At 36.7% G+C, this 21060-nt stretch overlaps 1 protein-coding gene across 2 annotated transcripts in view; it reads right to left on the reverse strand.

The window, feature by feature from the left end:
* Window positions 1–20497, reverse strand: part of slc38a3b (solute carrier family 38 member 3b) — a 38872-nt gene extending 18375 nt beyond the window's left edge. Inside the window, exons 1-5 of one of the 2 annotated variants that reach the window (XM_059329347.1) lie at window positions 19862–20489; window positions 4506–4687; window positions 4212–4232; window positions 3947–4028; window positions 3733–3848 (exon numbers count right to left, since the gene is read on the reverse strand). In XM_059329347.1, the coding sequence (XP_059185330.1) occupies window positions 3733–3848; window positions 3947–4028; window positions 4212–4232; window positions 4506–4612 (326 nt within the window). In that variant the 5' untranslated portion in view covers window positions 4613–4687; window positions 19862–20489. Of the gene's footprint in view, window positions 1–3732; window positions 3849–3946; window positions 4029–4211; window positions 4233–4505; window positions 4688–19861 lie in introns of both variants that reach the window. The other variant, XM_059329348.1, reaches the window with a different exon arrangement.
* Window positions 20498–21060: the final 563 nt, after the last annotated feature.

Here is a 21060-nt window from a genome sequence, read left to right on the forward strand (position 1 = left end):
CTGCACTGGAATTCTACTCCTTAATACATACTCCTTCTTTAGACACTTTATTTTTATTTTTACATTACATTTTATTGTATTTTATTGTATTTTTATATTTTATTGCTTGAAGTATGCCTAGGTTGTTCTTTTTATTTAATTATTTAATTGTGTTGTTATTGTCTCTGTGTGTAGTGCTGCTGCTACACTGTAATTTCCCAGCTTGGGATAAATAAAGTATATCTATCTATCTATATCTATCTCTGGAATATACAAACTGCATTCAGTCGTGCATGTTACGGCTAATGTGGTATAACTTGTACACAATGTATACAATTTATTGTTTGATGTGACATTGTGTTTTAATGAGGGGGAAACCTTTTTTATTAAGCCTGGTAAATTGAACTGCAGCGTTGGCTGGTTTTCCACTACGTCACTGTTCTGTTCTGTCCTGTCGTGACATTTTCAAGCCTTTCATTGCTTCAAAATGTTAAGTTAAAAGTAAAAAAAACAAGGCATTCTTGAAATATTAAGTTGTTTTTTTTAAATAACAGACTATAAATGCTCTCCATTGATTGAAATAAACAGTCCACATGCATGAGAGTGATATTTTCCACAAAGAGTCGCAGTGGTCCTCCTACAGAGTCCAGTCAGCACAGAGTTCTCAGGTCAGAGAACGGGTCAGAGGCTGATCCCAAATGCATCACCTTTCTCAGACCTTTTCCCAGCATTTCTGTGCATTTCAGAGAATCTACCACCAGCCCTTGTCTGTAGGCAGAAGGATGGAGGCTGAACCATCAGATTCCGCTGAACAGTCATCGGCAGCATTTCTAATGACCACACAAACTGTCCAAACCCACTCAACTCAAATACAAGCATTTAAAACAAGAGTTTTAGGTCTGCTTTAAGAAAAATCACATGTAGTGTGATATGGGGTTTGTTCCCAGGGTACTAAATTCCCAAGGGGAACAAAGGACCCTGGACACATAGGACCCTCATGTTCCCATTATGTGCCCTATAAATCTGTGGAGCGTATGGTTCTTTGAAACCCCGCAGATGCCTTATGTGAATTAAGAAACATCCTTCTCTGGATCCTGACGCCTTTGTGACGGCTCTATTTCCGTGTCTCTCTGGAAATATGCTGACCAGGAATGAGAATGTCTATTTGTATCGCTGTTGGTGGATCAAGGCTTCTTTTCACGTTGCAGGCTATAATCTCCACCAGAGCCACAACAAGGGAAGTCAAGTTGGTAGCCTAAAGGAGGTGCCATCTAAAGCAAACATGAACACGAACCAAGACATGACTGCAAAATCAACACACAAGGGACTGTAGGGTAAAAATTCTGCTCAAGGAAGCTTGTATCAATGCTTGGTTTTCCATAAACACCGTTTTTTTTCCCACTTTTACTGAAGTGCTCATAGGGATATGAAGCCAACAAGAGTGTTTCGCCAATTTAAACAATTGGCTCATCTTTTGCTTGCTTTCTAGGAATAAAGCTGTTTGTCCGTTCTTGTTTGTCTGTTCTTGTTATCCCACAGAAATCGGAGATTAAACCGATTTTAAAGCGCTGTGCTGTTCAATGCAATTAACAAACTAAATCCAAGGGAAGCACACAGTAAAAATAAAATATAGAGGATAAGAAGTGAGATGCAAATAAACACCTGACAGTAATGCTTGTATTTATGCTGATTGTCATGTTCTCTAGCTCATTAACAATCAATAATAACAGTATTTAACGACATCCAGATGTCATCCTGTCAATCATACTGAATGATTATATCATTTCACCTACACATCTGATGACTCATTCAAACCTACAGCTTTTCTTTTTGCATCTTGCAGGCGTGATGTATTACTGTGCACTGTAATAGAAATGACAGTAAAACACTGTCAAATTACATCACAAATAGGATGTAAATTGTGTATCACTGTAGTAGACACTTTTAATTACTGTAAATCAGAATAGCACAAAACTTTAACTTTTACTGTCATAAACTGTAGAAAACACACAGTTTTGCTGTAAAAATATTACCAATAATTACCATGTAAAATTAATGGAGAAATACCATGATGTCACAATGACACAATGACCCTAAAAATAACAGGATTATTCATTCTAAATTACAGGTTTTGCTGATTTTTACATTTAAATTTACAGCAGAAAACCCACTCACTGTATTTTTTACGGCAAAATTCTGGCAACCACAGCTGCCGGTATTTCACCGTAAATTAAAGAGATTATTTTTTACAGTGTGTGTTGTCCTTACACATGAATAGTTTAACATTTACTTTTTCGTTGTTGACATGAAAGTGCTGTTTACTGTATTTCATGTTTGACATGAGTTGTTAATGAGATATTAAAGACTGCTAAAATTCAGGTTGGTTGAACTGACTTCCTATTTCCACAGCTGATTCTAACACTGATCCAGTCCTGCTACTTGATCTCTGCGGCAACACACACACACACACACACACAGATTATGATGCAGTTAGCCGAAGGAAGTAAATGAGCAATCCAGATGCCTCACGTGGGATCTGGAGGTTTGGTTATTCCGAGCTATGGCCTTTCTGGGGTCTGCATGTGGCCAGGTCGGGGGGCGGGAATGGGAGCAGAAGGGTATAGGTAGAAGTGGGCATATCATGGTACATGATATGTTAAAAGAAGTCATGACAGCTACTAAATCACTGTTGTAAGTTAAGGGCACCACCCTGGCCCAAAGGTTCACACGCCTCGACTGTAATCTCTCACTGAAAGGTCGCCATCTGTGTGTTTTCATCTTCAAACTCACGTTCTAACATGATGAAACAAACCGATATGTTCAGATACAACAATCCAGAAGCAATAAAGTAAGTAGCTATGCCTGTGTTTGATACATGGGTAGATCCTAGCTCATATTTGTAAATTTTTTTCTGTATATATTTCTATAACATATTCATTCACTGTATATATCCTATAGCACAGTAGTTCTCAACCTTTTTGAGTCGCGACCTCCAATTTAACATGCATGTTGTCTGCGACCCCCGCTCACTGAACAGAATCTCACACGCAAAGTTCAGATCACCCAGAAAAGAAACAAAATGACCAAAAAAAGGAAACAAAATGACCAAAAAAGACACAAAGTGACCCAAAAAAGAAACAAAATTACCAAAAAAGACACAGATTGACCACAAAATGATTAAAAAAAAGACACAAAATGACCAAAAAAGGAAACAAAATGACCAAAAAAGACACATATTGACCACAAAATGATAAAAAAAAAAGACACAAAATGACCAAAAAAGACACAAATTGACCACAAAATTATCAAAAAAAGACACAAAATGACCAAAGAAGACACACATTGACCACAAAATGATTAAAAAAAGACACAAAATGACCAAATAACACACAAAATGACTATAAAAATAAATTAAGTGACCAAAAAGACTAAAATACATCAACACATGAACACTTTAACACAGTGGAGACAGAGCTGACTTCCAAAATTATTTGCTGACCCCCAGAAATCATCTCGCGACCCCAATTGGGGTCCCGACCCCAAGGTTGAGAATAGCTGCTATAGCATATTCAATTCATACCTGCACTATATTTATACACTGTGGTCATATGTAAATACCTTGCACTTTACTACTCTGCACTTCTGGTTAGATGCTAAACTACATTTTGTTGTCCTTGTACTTGTACTCTGTTCAATGACAATAAAGTTGAATCTAATCTAATCTAATCTAATATTTAGTTGATATTTACTCACCAGAAGAGGAGTATGCCGGTGTTAGCCATCGCATACGCCAACCCCAGGATTCCACTGCCCATAATAGCATTACCCAGGTTGAAGACAGACATGCCAAAAGAGGTTTTTCCTTCAAACTGAGGCGAGAGAAGGACAAGTAAAGATTACATTTCCATATTGATTAGATTACATAGATTACATATTGTGATTTCTGCTGGACTTTTCCTTGACTTACATCTGTGAAGCGTATAGGTTTTTTTCCATCTGCACTGGGCAGAAATCCCTCGTTCTCCAGTCCTCCATCAGGATCATCAAATCTATGGGGGGGAGATTTGGGGGGGGGTTATGACTTTTAATTGATGGTCTCCATCTACCTCTGAAATCTGTGCACAAATCTTCTGTCAAAAGTCACATCAAATCACATGCTTTTTGTTTTTTATTAAAACAAATATGCAGTTAAAAAAAACAACCTTTAAACAAATCTCCACAAACTGACATACCTGACTGCTGGAGTGCCATTTCTGTATAATGATCCACCCGAAGAGGCGAGCAAAAAACAAGGTAAACATGCATTTAAAAAAAAGATTATGTATGAAGTAAGTCATACAGTCACTCAGTGCATAAATCTGACATTCCAAAACTCTCTTTTTTAGTTTAAAAGACAGTAGATCTACTTGGAATAATCCAGGATGCGATTTCCATACAGGTAGAACTAATGCAGAAAAATAAAGTGCTTGACACATGCAGTGTTAAAATGCCATTCATCTGTTTTTAACATAAATATTAATACTCACTGATCCTCTTCTGGCCACGTCTTCACCGGCACTCCCACATCACCTCCGACGTCGTGACTTTTCCCATTGGATAAGATGTTCATCTCTGACTGAGTAGGTTCCATCATCCAACTTTGTTTTGGTTTTTTTGGCTTGTGTCTTGATGTAGATTATCCTTTAAAGTCGCTCAGTATCTTGAATATCTGGAACAGAGGAATACAGGACATGAATGAAGGTGTGTGAGTTTGTTTAGATGCATTATTCCATGAACTAACCACACAAAATATGCACACTTATTAATAATCATTACAATTTCAATTAAGAGTTATGATGACTGAAATTACCTTGCCTAACTGTGATTATTTTAAATGAATCTTCAGTTTCTATGAGTTGTATTTTAGTCTTTTGCCCTGACTTTTTTTGTAAATTCTGCAATTAATAATTGGTGGCATGAATCCCTATATTCACCATTAGTATGACCAACATCTGTGTAACAATGACTCAGTTCTCCTGTTGACACAGTGACTTCAAACACCCAAGACCTGACCTCATTCTGTCACTCGCTCAGTACACCGAAAATTTTGCAATACACACAACGGTAAGCTACGTAGATGTAAATGGTCACAGGCTGAGATAAAAGACTAGAAACTATGGCAAAAAGAAATTTGTTCTTTCCTGAAATTTAGTACTGAGCAAAGCAAACAAGGTCAAAGGTCAAGGTCTGTTTGAGTTTTTTGGACTTTTGTTTGCTTTGTGTAGTTTATGTCAAAAGCCGGCAGATTCTCTGTTCACATACCACACAATGACACGGTGGTCTTTGTGAAGTATGCACAATGTGATCAAACAAAATGCTAAATCTCTCAAAACAACGAGCCTCAAATTAATGAGAAAGTGTGTTGCACAACAGTAATTACTGTAGTACTATAATCATAGATTTAAACAGTATTTCTCCTTAATAGTGGGGGGTTTCCGTAGCTATGGTGTGATGAGAGGAGGTATATTTGTCAGCGGATTCATAATAACTGGCAAACTATAGAGATAAGTTATCCATGGGATCAACTGCCAACCTATATTTGTGCCCTAATTGCTCAGAGAAGTACTGGTCCTTATTCTTTCCGTTCTCAATATATTCTGTTGCTTTCTCTTCCATATGCCCATACTGAATTGGGCAGTGCGTGGCTGCCCACTGCTCCATGCATGGTGTGTTCACTTGTGTGTATAAAAGGATGGCTTAAATGCAGCAGTTGAATTTCCCCATTTTGGGATTAATAAAGTAATTAATCTCAATTAATATTAATTGGGTAAAAGGGCTTTTGTCCTCTCTGCACCTTTTCTATGGAACAGATTACAGAATGACTGGAAACTAACAGTTAATATCATTGAGCGCTTTTAAATCTAAACTGAGAGTGCTTGAGGACCACTCTATAACATGTATGTGTTTTTCATAATCTGTTTGTAAATGTCATCATTTTTGCGTTTTTGTTTGTCCTTTGTGTTTTAACTGTGCAATTTTGTAACTGTTTTGTATTTGCTGCTGCCTATCTTGGTCAAGCCAATGAATGACGCCTTGCTCTGTCACCCGTTTATTTAAGGGAATCCAAATTCTTTGCGTTTGTTGTTCCCCATTGGTGGATCACACCAGTTCCTACCAGAGCAGGGCGTTCCTCCTTTAAAAACCTCCTGAACACCCAGCTCTTCAGAGAGCACCTTCTCTCCTAGCACCACGACAGTTCTACTGCTTAAAGAAGTGTCACTAGCACTGATTGCTGCACTAACGCCTCTTAGCACACTTTACCTTGATTATTCCCCTTTCTTTCTGTAAGTCCCTTTGGATGAAATCGTCTGCTACACTGCAAAAAAGCCAACTTGTATTTTTTGGCCTCAAACAGTGATTTAAGTTGGTCAAACTTGGAAATATAAATTATTGACATTTAGGGCAATAATGTAAGTTAGCACAACAAAGGAAGTTGTATGCTCAAAAACAAGTTGGTGAGTTGTTGTTACTTATATCTTTAAGTTGGGGTTCAAAACAAGGGACAATAGTTCTGATAACTCTTATTTCTTTGTTGTGAAATGCGGGAAAGTGGTGAAATTCGGTCATTAGCGAAAGCTAGCGGCTAACTGATGCTAGCGGCTAACTGATGCTAGCGGCGCTGCTTGTTACAGCTACAAGAGTAGCCATTAGCGTATCAATGCTAACTCAAAATTGTGGTCGCAACATTAGCTGACATTTCATATCGGCGTTACAATCGTGCCAATTCAGCACATTGCAGAAGTTAGCAGAAGTAAGGATTAAAAGTTATTACAATGTAAAATTGTAAGTCAGTACAACTTACGGTTGAGTTGACAAAAATCTGAATTCAGAGTTGAGCAGACTCAAAAACAAAACTTAAAATATTTTGTTTAATTGTCCAACTTAAAATTTTGCTGCCTTGAAATTTTGAGTTCACCCAACTTTCCTTTTTTTGCAGTGTAAATGACTAAATGTAAATGTAATATTGATGAGTTTTTCCTAGTAAAATAAAGATTATGATAATAATAAAATGTGCATGTTCACATTCAGTCACATTATTATTATTAATTAAGAAATATTAATAACTAGTTTTCCCCTCCTGTGACCCCAGTAATAAATAAATGAATCCTCTTCAGGACTTCACAGTGTGAAGTCAGAGAGACAATAGTGTGTTGTTGGCCACTTCCTCTGGGACAAACGTACAGCAGCTCAGTTGTGTTCACAGCGTCCACTCAGCCAGAAGATCACTATTACTGCTATTCATCGAAAGTTAAAGAGAGCCATTGATACCAAGCCACTGCAGCTATTACTAGAAAGCTGAGAGGGAAAAAAGAGAAATAGTCACTCTGCACAACACTTAACACAATAATCAGGTGCAAAGGCCAATCAGAGAATTCATCATTTTTCCCTCAAAATGATCCTAAACTACACTGTAAAAAATGTTTGTAGAAATAACAGTAAAACACTGTCAAATACATCAGAAATAGGGCGTAAAATGAAAAATTGTATATCACCGTATTAGACACTTTTAATTACCGTAAATCAAAGAACAGCACAAAACTTTTACTTTTACTGTCATAAACTGGAAGAAACACACAGTTTTGCTGTAAAAATATAACATTTTCATGCAAAATTTATGGAGAAATACCATGATGTGTGAATGAATGACACAATAACCCTAAAAAATAACAGGATTATTCAGTCTAAATGACATTTTTTGCTGATATTTACATTTAAATTTAGAATAGAAAACCCACTCACTGTCATTTTTACGGTGAGGTTCTGGCAACCACAGCTGCCGGTATTTTTCCGTAAATTAAACAGATTATTTTTTACAGTGTAACCTCAGTGAGAGCTTCCCTTGCCTCAACTAGTGAGTCATTTTATTTGCCCAATGTTAACCTGTCCCTTAACACAGCCACAAACTTAAAAGACCTGAATGTCAATACACTTTCTGTTACAACACCAGAATTTCATAATGACCATTTCCAGAGACACTGACAGGAAAGAAAGTGACGCGCATGTCATTTAGGATGTCATGGCATCCTCAGTGATAAACACGCTGATTCTGACAGCACATGAAAGAAATTCTTGCCCTTGTTCCCCTTATAAATGATGAAAAAGGTGCCTGTGGTGGACTCCAAGAGAATGAAATGGCTGTTTTTGTTCAGACAACACAGTAGATGAGCCTGAACATTTACAGTAAATACAGCAGGAGGATCATTAAGGAGTCTCGTGATGTTGCTGTATTTCCACCCATATGATCAATGTTTTGTGCTGTACATTTGTCACCTGACAATACACCCTTATTATTGTATATTGTGTCAAATCAGCATTATATGAATTTTGTTACATGCATGGTGTCAATGAGGTTATTTTAATACTTTTAATACTTTCAATTTTGTCAAGGCAAGGGTCCTTAACAAAATCTGTGACATTTCCTCTCTCTCCACCTTCAAATCAGTTTAAAACTTGCTTGTTTAAAAGAGCCTTTTCTGTCTGACCATGCCATTCTCACTACTTCTTTTTTTTATTGATTGTGTTCTTGTTTTTCCCTCCAGTTCTGTGCTGCGTCTGTAAGGCGACCTTGAGTGACGTGAAAATAAATAAAAATAAAATACCAAGGGTCATTAAAGACAGAAAGAGGGGATAAAAGCCAAGCTGTGATTTGTGTGTGTTGAGCATAATAATAATAATAAAATATAATATCTGAGACCCTGAAAACAGCTGCCTTCAAAAAGTTTAAAAAACCAACCAAACTCAAATTGGATATTTCTATTGTACTGATTTGTTTCGGGCCGTCAGTCTGAACAGGTCAAATATTTTTCTTACATTGCCATAAAAATATTGTGAAGTTAGAGAAGGTCTTCTGACTATCCAAGGCAAACGAGGATAACACAGTGCAGCACTAACAGAGTTCTAAAATCAAAATATAAGAAGCCTTTTGGAAAGAAATGTGTAATTTGGTTCACATTATACGGAAACTATGGACAATTATTAACTGTTTGACTTCCAATTAATTCATTCCAATTAATTGCTAGCATAAGCCAGGGCGTATTTTCCATGGGAAACTATGAGGGGAATCACACAGCCATAAAATAAAGCATTTCCAGGCATTCTCTGAGCTTTTAAGATGTGTGATAAAGACCTGCAAGACCACATCAGTCTGTTCAAGATGCAACAACCAACCAGGAAAATCAAGGCCAAAATCTCAGTGAGTCTCACAAAAATTGAACTCAAAAACACTCTGAATGTGGATCAGCAGCATTAACACAACCGCACTGACACTCTGCAGAAACGTCTGACGTAAGGACCGGGTCTGACATCAGGTAGCTGTTCGTCAAACGACTTCTTTAAACAGACACGACGCTGGTACTATTTCTGCCTTGTAATATTATCCTGCAAATGGCAGACGGGACCGTGTAGCCATATGTGTGCCCATAAACATGTCCCTCAAGACGATCCAAGACAGCTTGTTAGAGACTCGACAGATGTGCTTTATTGAAGTGATTGTTGTGCTGCTCACCAGGTACTGAAACAAGGAACACTGTTTGCAGATCTTCAACGCTGTTCAGAGCTAGAAAAACTAGAAAATGAAGCCTCTTAGGTGCATTTTGGCTTCAGTGTTCTTCTTTTACAAGCAAGGTGTGTTTTAAGTGCATCATTTAATTATGGAGAACAGTCACAAAACAAAAGACAAGCTTGATGCATCGGTATAAATTCTGATGTTTCAGATGAAGAGTGGGAGCTGGTTTGATGCTCAGCATCTGACTCAATGGATTAGGCACATGATTTTTTTTTTTTTGCACCACTTGAACAATAGCAGTGCTGATACTTGGTGGTTCAAAGGAAGGGACATTGATTTAATGTTTGTGGGAGTTGTGAGATCTGCAAATATAATGGATAGAAGTCACTTGATATTCTTCAGATCTGCCTCTCTGCTCTACTTTCCTGCACTGCAAAAAAGCCAACTTGTATTTTTTGGCCTAAAACAGTGATTTAAGTTGGTAAAACTTGGAAATATAAATTACTGACATTTAGGGCAATAATGTAAGTTAGCACAACAAAGGAAGCCAGTTGTCTGCTCAAAAACAAGTTGGTGAGTTGTTGTTACTTATATCTTTAAGTTGGGGTTCACAACAAGGGACAATAGTTCTGCTAACTCTTATTTCTTTGTTGTGAAATTCGGTCATTAGCGAAAGCTAGCGGCTAACTGATGCTAGCGGCTAACTGATGCTATAGCGGCTAACTGATGCTAGTAAGAGTAGCCATTAGCGTATCAATGCTAACTCAAAATTGTGGTCACAACATTAGCTGACATTTCATAGCGGCGTTACAATCGTGCCAGAGAAATTCAGAGTTGAGCAAACTCAAAAACAAAACTTAAAATATTTAGTTTAATTGTCCAACTTAAAATTTTATCGAAGTTTAGTGTTGCCTTGAAATTTTGAGTTCACCCAACTTTTCTTTTTTTGCAGTGTGGATGCTGAAGTTCACATGTTCTATTCAAGAACATCTGGATCGACTTTGTTATAACTACACTTTTTTAGTGAGTAACATGCTGTTTCTATATCAATAAAACACTTGAAATAAATTCCTCTGGGCTAAGAAAACTGCAGACTATTTAGTGATACTGATCCCTGACCATATTCTGCAGAGCACCCAGAGGGTCACCTTACACTCTACTGCAGCCCATGTTGAGTTGTGTTATGCAACATATCGTACCCTGAAGGGGCCTGAGAGCAAAAAGTCCCATTCTGAGTTCCTGGACTTAGGTGACATTTAAAATGTTTGAACAGGTGGGAAAGCATTAGCTGTTAAATGCTAAAGTGGCTATTCTCACAATTATTTCCTATCATTTCTCGTGTCAGTTGGACATAAAACAGGACGCGCACGGGACAAGTGAGGGGGGGCAGTCAGCGAGCACATGTAGATGAGGAGATGCCCATGTGGTGGTGTATCAGGAACAAGCACGAGGTTCAGCCAACAGCGCCTGGCAGCACCAGCTCATCCCAGCCACGTGCCTGCTGGGGACAGAGGAACACATGCTCATGTCCTGCCATGGCAGCCAGCACCTGAATCACATATTCTACTCCGTGGCAGAGCGGGGGATTGTTTTTGTTATTGTCAGTTTCTAGTGAACTGCAACAAACAACTTTTTATCGCTGAAAATAACAAAATTTTGGTAACACTTTACAATAACCATCTAAGTTATGTTTATAGATGGTTTATAGACCACCAATTATTAATCATTTACAAAATTTTATACATATTTAATCTTTAAATTTTTTCAAGCAATTTCTTAAAGGTGTAAGAATCATTTTGAAATAATTGACATACTTAATATGGTGTTAAAAATGTTATAATGAGTGCAAAACTATTAATAAACTAAGAATTATAATGTAATTGTTTGTTTATGGTAAAGAAACTATCAACTTACATTAATATACCTTCTATTTGGCATGTATAAATTATAGTTCAACATTAATACATTTTCTATTTACCATTCTAAATGGCCTATATATCAGTTTACCATTTATAAATGATGGTTATTGTAAAGTGTTACCAAAATTTTTGTTCACAGAATACATTTTCTTTGTTCAGAATCTGTCTGAGTAGGAATTGCTGGTAACACTTTACAATAACCATCTAAGTAATGTTTATAGATGGTTTATAAACCAATTATTAACAAATTTACAAAGTCCTATACATATTTTATCTTTAAATGGTTTCAACCAATTTCTTAAAGGTATATGAATCATTTCAAAAATCATTAACATACTTAATATGGTGTTAAAAATGTAATAATGAGTGAAACTAAAACTATTAATAATCTATTAATTATAATTTAATTGTTTGTTAATGGTAAAGTAACTATATATCATCTATTGGCCATTTATAAATGATTTAGTTAGTTAAACATTAATAAATTATGTATTTACCATTCTAAAAGGCCTATATACGGTTTATAAATGATGATTAAACATTAATAAACTATCTGTTGATCATTAATAAATGATGGTTATTGTAAAGTGTTACCGAATTGCTTTGAAAATTCTTCTTCTATGAAATTGACATATAATAATATGATATAATAAATATAATACAAATTGAAATAGTTCTTCAAACAGAACTGTCAACTCTGGGAAATGTTTAAAACCATATAAATCACGTAAACTTTAAGTGGTAACTTGTTCAAAATAATTCAAACTGACTGAGCACTATGTTTGAAACCCCTCTGCCATTTATCAGACAATTAAAGAGAATGAAAAAAATGACCAAAAGTTGACTTATTAGAGGAAAAAATTCAACTGGAAAAGTATTTTGTCTATTACTATAATTCCTTTTGCACAGCTCTCAGCCAGTACAGATCATTTTCAGGTGAGAAAAGTTCCCTAATACTTTTGAACTCAAGCATTTATCATATATGATCTCTAAAGTAACCGCCATCATATTTTACATACCTGTCTGTTGAAACATACAGGTTGGTATGCCACAAGATAGTTGATAACAACAGGAACAAAAAGCAGGAGTGCTATACAGTAAACTGCATTTTTATAGGGGCTTGGACTGCTGTTTGCCATTGTGCAAAAATACACACAGTATACAGTTTCTTTTAACATCCCAGCATTAAAAGGCTGCACGGTGAAATCACTGAATGTGTTTGGTACCTCATTCAACAGCACTATTATAAAGCAGTATACAGAAGCCTTGACACATCTCTGTATGGCTGAGCCAGCTTAGAATGCAGTAAAACATCTTCTGCATTACTGTAAGTGACATTTAAAAGCATTTGGTCAATGCAGCCAGAAATAAATGGGACAGGGAAGAGGTCACAGCACAAACAGAGATATCCATTATAATGAAAGTAAACAGACTATTTCATAAAATACAATCTCAGCCCGCTTAAGTCTTCATAACTGAATCGTTGAAGGGCTCATAAAGCTGCACTACTCCAGCGCAAACAGGGAGCCTCAATATTATTTAATACGCTGTTTTACAAGCACCCAACACAGTCTATGTAATGGAAAGGTTTAGCTGAGAATATTAAACTCAGCTGTCATTTAAAGGATGACATGCAGAGCGACATCAAACAGGCCGGCAATCCTCCTTCATAAAACAATAGAAACAAGTACATGACATGAGTATTACTCCTCTGAACAATCTAATGACTAATGTGTGAAAACACATTTAAGAGTGTAATGACTCAGAATCTAAATTAGCCCGTTTAGTTGAGCAGCAGAGGTGGCTTCAGCCGTGGGAGGTCCAAAACTCTTTTCTGCGTGACTTTAAGTTAAACGTTGCTACAAAAAAAAATCTGTTTTGCCATTAGTTTCAGCTTGGGCAACTACGAACATTACAGATGCATTTTATTATGGTGATGATTGACATATCCTGAATCATGGTTGGAATACAGAAGGTGCACATAAAACACATGTACACCTGTAAAATATAGTGCAATCTAATGCAGTGACCGTGCAGTAAATCCTGCCTTAGTAAACCTTGTAATGTTCATTTTGGGACACTGCAGCTGCAAGCTGATAATTCAACTTGACAACATTATTTTAAAATGTGTTCTAGGTTTTATCATAAAAAAGCTCTTATTCTTTTCTCTTCTTTTCTTCTTTAACATATAGCACTCCTTTAGCGATGACAGTTAGCTCTTAAAGTTATGTACTTACTTGTTTCCTATGGTCTATGTCTAGTACCATCAGTTTGAATGCACTTATTGTAAGTCGCTTTGGACAAAAGCGTCTGCTAAATGACATGTAATGTAAAAATGTAATGTTTTATGTCCAAAACATACAAAAAAAGAAAGGACCTATGTCTATGGTTGCTTTTTCGTGCAATTCCTACAATGAAGATAACGGGTATAATGTTATAGCTTGTGAACGAGAACAAGAAAATGTATAAAAATGTGTTTAATACCAAACAGCATGGGTTTCTGTGTGTGTTAAAATGTGTTTCAGTGTAAGAATGGCAACTACAAATAGCATCTTGTTCCTTTTATTTGAAAATAAGTTCAATGAAAGTGCATATAGAACTCTGAAAAAGAAGCTGTGCCTGAATCAGTAAACTTAAAATACAACCCTTCTCAGTTACATAAGGAATCAGTTAACTTTCATTAATTACGAGTACACGTTGACAAGCTGCAGGGCCCTTTTCTAAGAAATATCTTGGTAACCAGCAGCTAGCAGCAGGAGGCTCAGGGTAATTATACTCAGGCCGCTCTTACACACAACAGGTCGGTTCTTATGTGTCAACACAATCTGAAATGCTGTATTTATAAATTTACACTGCAGATGTTAACAACATGATCCTCAATTTGATAGATTATGTTGATAATAACTGCACAACAATATATATGTTAAATGAAATCACAATGAATTCTCCAAGACTGACATGTTTTTGTCAGCAGTGTTTCAATTACTTTTTATTGAGTCTCTACATATTTACAACAGAAACATCCCATTAGAGATGTTGATGGTGGTAAAGTGTGACTTTAGGACCAGTTTGCATCCACTGTATAGGCAGGTATTACTTTTCTGCTGTGTTCAGATTACGAAGGCAATTTTTCAGAAAAAAAGAAAGAAAAAGCTTTTATAAATAACCTGTATGCTACCTGCTCAGAACTAAACACCGGGCAAACAAAGTTAGCAACTAATTGGTTGACGTAGTGGAGCATTTAGTAGCTAATGCACCAGAAATTTCCCTCAGAAGTTGGTAGAGACCAAAACTGAGCTACAAGGAGAATTTATGTGTGTGTGCGTGTGTGTGTGTGTGTGTGTCTGTGTGTCTGTTTGGTTTACGAAGCCCTTTGTTGATGGTTTGTATACAAATGACTGCGTTGCATATATTTATTAAATAAATTAAATGTTCTCTACAGGCTGTTTGCTTTTAAAATGTGTCTTTTTGAAAAGTTTACGTTATCTTCATCACCTTGTGAGAAAGTTGAAACTGAAATTTGACTGGATTTTGTTGTTTCAGTCCGTCCGTTGTTCATGAGAGCATCTCATGGTATATAGGTAAGATAAAACAGAATGTATGAACAACATGTTGGAAGAAGAAATTTCTTCCACTGTAGTGGGAACTATCACATTAGTGGTCTTGAAAAATCTTCCAGGTGTTTTTATGTCTGTGGCCAAATTTAGTCACCACAACAGAAGAGAAGCCCAGCAGGTTTAATACCATTACAAGCTGGTCTCTCATGTTGCTCTGTAACTGTAAAAGTGTAAGTTTGCCATATGAATGTGGGAGGTGATAATATGTCAGAGTTGGATTTATATCTTGATGCTGTTTTGGTGTTATTGCAGCTTCGGATGTTGTTGTTTTTTAGATGATTTTTGGAGCACTCTCATGCTTTATTCAACAGTGATGAAGAGAATGGAAGGGGAAGAGATGCAGCTAATGGACCATGGGCCAGATTCGAACCCACATCCACCACAACAAGGACTCATCCCTAGTGGTATGTGGTATGCACTCTACAAATGTGCCACAGATCGCCCCGCAGGTTCAATTATCAAAGATGAGTTTAAATCTGCATGTTGCTATCTTATATATTTTATTGTTCCAGGATGTTTACCAGGTGAAAACTTTAACCCTCTATAGTACGGTGTTGCCCTCAGGCAACATATCCATTTTTGGCCTGTCAGTGTATGTTTTTCAGTGATGCAATACTTTTAGTATAGTATAGGGAACCACTAGCAATGCTTTAATTTGACACAAGACCTCCAGCAGGCCATATTGAAACCCTTCTTTGCAGACTTTTCCAAAGGAAACAGTTTCGCCTTTTTGTGCAACAAAAAAGCACTGAAAACATCATTTTGTTGCCCTTTTCCATCTGGAAAAAAAAATCCTACTAATAGGTGAGTAAACCTTCATTTTCGAGTTTCATGCAATTTAGTTTTATAATTGACACATGGCAACAGGCAACAGGCAACAAACCCCAGAAACTTAAAAAAATATATATAAAATGTCTTTAGATTATGTTTATTTAGTCTATTTTAAGACAAAAAAACACTCCAAACATTTTCTTCCTAACTGGCATCATAATGTGTACCATAGAGGGATCCTAAATATCCGGTTTATGAGTTCTTTATAAGTAAGTTTATATACATATTGATTAACTGCTGACATTTAGTATATGCTTGAGTTCATATCTTGCCAAGTCTATGGTGATTCATTTCTGTGAATCCTAAAAGTCCAATAACATATGGCTCTCTGTGGATTTATTCAGGCTGCATATATAAACTCCAGAGCAGATATGAGAGCATATATTTTGGCAGTGATTGAGTTTGAGTTTGTTCCCCCAGAGGGAGAACCCCCAGAATCCCCCAGAGGGAACAAACTCATGGGAGCATTGGTGCCTTTTATTTTCAACCCATTAAGCAAAACTCTGAACACCACAAAGCACTACAATAAACTTTGAAGAAGAAATTTCAGTTCCAACTTTCTCATAAGATTATGAACGTGACATAAGCTGTTTTTTTTTGTGGTCGTTTGTTTGTCTGTCTGTTTTCGCCGTGTGGCTTTGTACTGGTGTATCGTTGTTTTCATTTTTGTTGTTGTGGTTATCCTTTATATTATTCTTTGTATGTTATTTGTGTGTACATTATGTCTAATTTGTAAATATCTTTCTGAGTCTTTGTTGTCTAGAATTGTGTTTTAGGGTTTTGTTTTCATATTGTGGCTCCTAATAAGTAATCCAATGTTCTTTTCTTTGTTTATTCGTTAATAAAAAATCAAATAAAAAAAAAAAAAAGATGACATAAGCTGTTGGGACAAGACAAATTTTATAAGCAAGGTGGTTGTAGGGAACATTAAATTAACTACATAGAAGAAGGGCTTCTGAATTTTATAATATTTGGAAAATATTTCTGGAACTGTTGAGGAATGGAGATATGGAGGAGGTGGTGGGAAAATAAGATAATGAAAAATATCTAAGTTGTTGTTGGGAATGTAACCTGTAAGAATGTAAGAATACTCGTCACGGTTTAATTATTTATTTATTTCATTTTATTTATATGTTTTTGTTATTTATTTTTTGTTATCTACATTTATTTGATTATTCATTTGTTTTGGTCCTTTTCAGTATTTTTGGTATTTTGATTATTATTTCCTTGTTACCATATGTTTGTGAAGTTTTGGTTGTTGGATGTTGTTATATTAACACAAAAACCAATAAATATATGTTTAATAAAAAAAATTAACTACATAAATATATGCAGTGCATGCATTTGAATACACAATATCAACAAAGGACTTTCCAAAGACGTAAATAGACAACAGCACATGATACGGTCAAGTTCAGCCCTGCAGATTATAAGCCCCATGACAAAGATAATAATAACCTCTGGAGTGTCTGACACTTAACACTTGGGCTGAGTGAAATGCAGATATTCACAGTGTGACGAAGGAGCGCAGCTGGCTGCTTCCCACATAGAGAACACATCAGCCTGTGCACCTGTCCAGCTCCTCCTCAAACTCTCAGCCTCTTTGATCACAGCACAAGCAGGGGTCACCGACCGCAGGCCAGCTTATCTGCCCGTTCTCCACTGTGGTGAACCCAGCATGGAAACCCATATAGGGTGTTGGTGAGATAGGGTCCATGGTCAAAAACATTCCCCCTCACCCACATCACATTGAATACACAAGCTCCCTGGGCTGTCTATCTGTCTTCCTGAATCTGTTAACCCATTGACGCCTAAAAACGCCTGTAAAACCTCTGGGCGATTTTAAAATCAGCCCCTAAAAGCTGAAGTTTTTCTGGAAATTCAACAGAAGTGCCAACGCTTCTACTAAATAATAGATTTTTCAGCCTCTGTAGCAGATAAAAATGAAATTCAAAAAGTATTTAAGAGCTTATACAAATACTACAAAACGATGTATCCGCTTTCCAGGCTTCAATGGGTTAATATGGTTGATATTTTTCAAAATCGTTTTTTTTCCTTATCTATCTCTCAGTGCCTCACCATTGTAGTTAAAGTTAAATTTTAAAAGTATAACTTGTTTTCCATCTGAACAGTTGTTGCACAGGAGTTTACACATTGATACACATTGATTTCCAAGTGGGCCAAGGATTGATTCTAGCAAACCTGCAACAAATTCATAAGCTTTTCCAACCTTCAGCATTTGCTGATGCAGAACAAAATAAGCAATCTGGATCATTCTACTCAACAGTTACACTAAATTGTAAATGTCTAAACCTTACTATACTATACTATAATTAAGATAATCATCATACCTGTGGCTTAAAAGCAGAATATTCCACAGTAGAGTAACAGCAATTCAATAAAATAATGCACAAATGTGAGCCATGCTGATGAAAAATGGGGCTGCAACTAACAATCATTGAACAATAAATCATCAGTTAATATTTTGGTTGATTGGTGATTGAATATCTGAATGATGGGTTAATCTCTAGGTCAGTAAAATGTATTTAAAACTGTAAAAAATAAAATAAAATTAAAAAAAAACCAATACAATAAATTACATTCTGAAATATATATATGTTTTGTCTGTCCAAGAGTCCAATGCCTAAATATTGACATCAGAAAACAAAAATAAATCAGAAAATCCTGACAGTTGAAAAAGCTGGATGGTTGGAGATGTTGCTTGAAAAATGACAAATGAATGACAAATGAAATGAAAAATATCATATGTCAATGGTATTTAACAAGAGAAACAGCAGGACATTCACATCACTGACACACAGAAATGATCTAAGTACTGCTTCAAGAAAACCAAAGGAGATTAAGATCACCAAAGAGCTGCCTGCCAGGTTTCACTCATGAAGAAGAATGTAAAAAGGACTTAACATTTCAGATTTCTACTGTCAGGCACACAATAATAACACAAAATCACACTGAACAGGCTCAGTCAACAAAGAGTGATAATGTGCAGCATTAACCTCCCACACAGGGCGCTCTTCCTCCACATGGGTATATTTAGCAGACAATAACAAAGGCGAAGTGCTTTAAAACGCTGCTACTGCTCGTTGAAGCTGCTGCTATCTACAGTAAATCGCTCATGACCTGACGCTGACTGTGTGCTGTGCTATTATCTACAACAAACTGGGCTATTAGCTGAGGGTCGGATATGGTTAAGGAGGTAGGAGGAAAAGGAAATTGTCTTTGCGTTTCCTCGGTGCCATGTGGCCTGGACACCTCCAACACAGGGTGGACTGAGAAAAACTGCAAGAAAACAGTTTATTTTTCTTTAAATGGCACAAGCTACAGAGAAATCTACCTGATGCAATATCAATAAGTTCGATCCGCCAGTCAAACCCCACTTATGTCAACTGAAACTAGGAAACATTTGCGCAACACTTTCACCAAACAAAAGTCAAATCCGCCTCTGAGTCACACTCTGGCCACGTAAGCTCAAAGCATTCACCCAGCTGTTTGTTTCACCTGCTGTAAAACGAACTAACTGAATGTGTAAGAAAGATAATTTAAAATGCAACACGGGTGGCACAGACAATAGATGGCCAATCTGTCACTGGCTCCTGGAGGCACATGGTCGTGACATCTTGACTTGGCGCTCACTGCAGGAGCACCAAACATACTATTATTTCTTTATTGATCACTCCCAACAGGAAACAACGCCATATGCCCCAACATTGTGTGCCATGTGATCATATAGGCTACAGATATTCATTGTATCCGATCATTATTGGGATATAACCCTCTGTTACTGGGGTGGGTGGGAAATCATACTATAATAAAGGCTTTAAAATACTACTTCACAAGCATTACTATTCTAATTCCACTAATAAAATCTGTTGAATGCAAATAATATGTCAAACACAGCAGCTCTGCAAGCAAAATATTATTTTCTGTGAAGAAAATCAAATGTGTCTTACCAAAAAGGTTCTTCTCACGAAGCCTTCAAGTTAATTCCTGTGATGAGTGGGAATAAATGTGATCAGAATCGCTTCCCTCCTCGCGTGGTTTCTCTTCTTTTTTTTTTTCTCAGTGAAAGTGGTAGTATATTACGTTCTTTTGGGGGGTTTTTTTTTACGCACAATCGGAGCGTCGCTCTTTTACGCCAGCGGCTACAAAATGCGCTTTAAGAAATGGTCGGCATTGTAAAAACCTTGTGAAGCTCAGCTGTGGGGGTCGCGTTAGGTCCGCCTCCTTTGCAACCCCCTCCTATAGCTGCGCTGCTCCCTGTGCGTTTCACCACTTGGTTTCGTTGTAGGTGAGCGAGATTGCATACAAGGTAAATGTAAAGTGGCGAGGCTGTGGCATGGAGAAATTGCGCATAAATGGCACTGTGTAGTGTGGAAATGCGTTACGCACAATACAGCGAGGATATGGTGCTGAAATACAAGAGTAATGGTAATGAAGAGAGTGAGGCTCATGCGTTTGTCTTTTAAACATTGAAACAGATATTTAGAGTTATGAAACACACAACAAACGCGCATTCTTTCTCTGCGCACCGATTCCCTACAGTAATAGACCGATGTATTTTCCTCTGTCTGCCTGCAGTGTGCTATCTGATCCAGCAGCTCCCAGCATGGTGCAGCCTGAGATTTGGCACCTGTTAAAGAGTCTGGTATGTGAAGAGCTTCCCCCTGCTCACTCATGGGAGAACAAAAGCTGTGCACTTAATACAGAGGTGAGGAGGTCATCCTCTGCTTCTGGCAGACAAATGTCCTGTTGTAAATTAATTTACTAATTGGTTGTAATTGCATAGCTGCACAGCAAGGTGAAAAAAAAAGTCTATATCTGTAATTTGAGGGGAGAAATGGTGGTTAAGGTATGATTCAGATTGGGGATATCTGAAGTGAAACCGTCCTTATATCAACATCAGAATGGAGAATTTTAGTTAAAAAAAAACAATTTAAAAAAAACAACTACTGAAATACAAAACTCTGACCAGCAATAATAAAAAAAAATAAAATAAAAACATTCAAAATAAAATGAACTACTTTTAGATCTACAGCTCAGACTGGATCACTATACTCATTAAGCACAGTAATCATAACTAATAAGTGACATATCTACAATGTGTTTTACACTTTTAGTTTAAAGTTTCCAGCACAAGTTCATCCAGAAG

This window comes from Centropristis striata, chromosome 3 (genome assembly GCF_030273125.1).
Source record: "Centropristis striata isolate RG_2023a ecotype Rhode Island chromosome 3, C.striata_1.0, whole genome shotgun sequence".
Lineage (NCBI taxonomy): Eukaryota > Metazoa > Chordata > Actinopteri > Perciformes > Serranidae > Centropristis > Centropristis striata.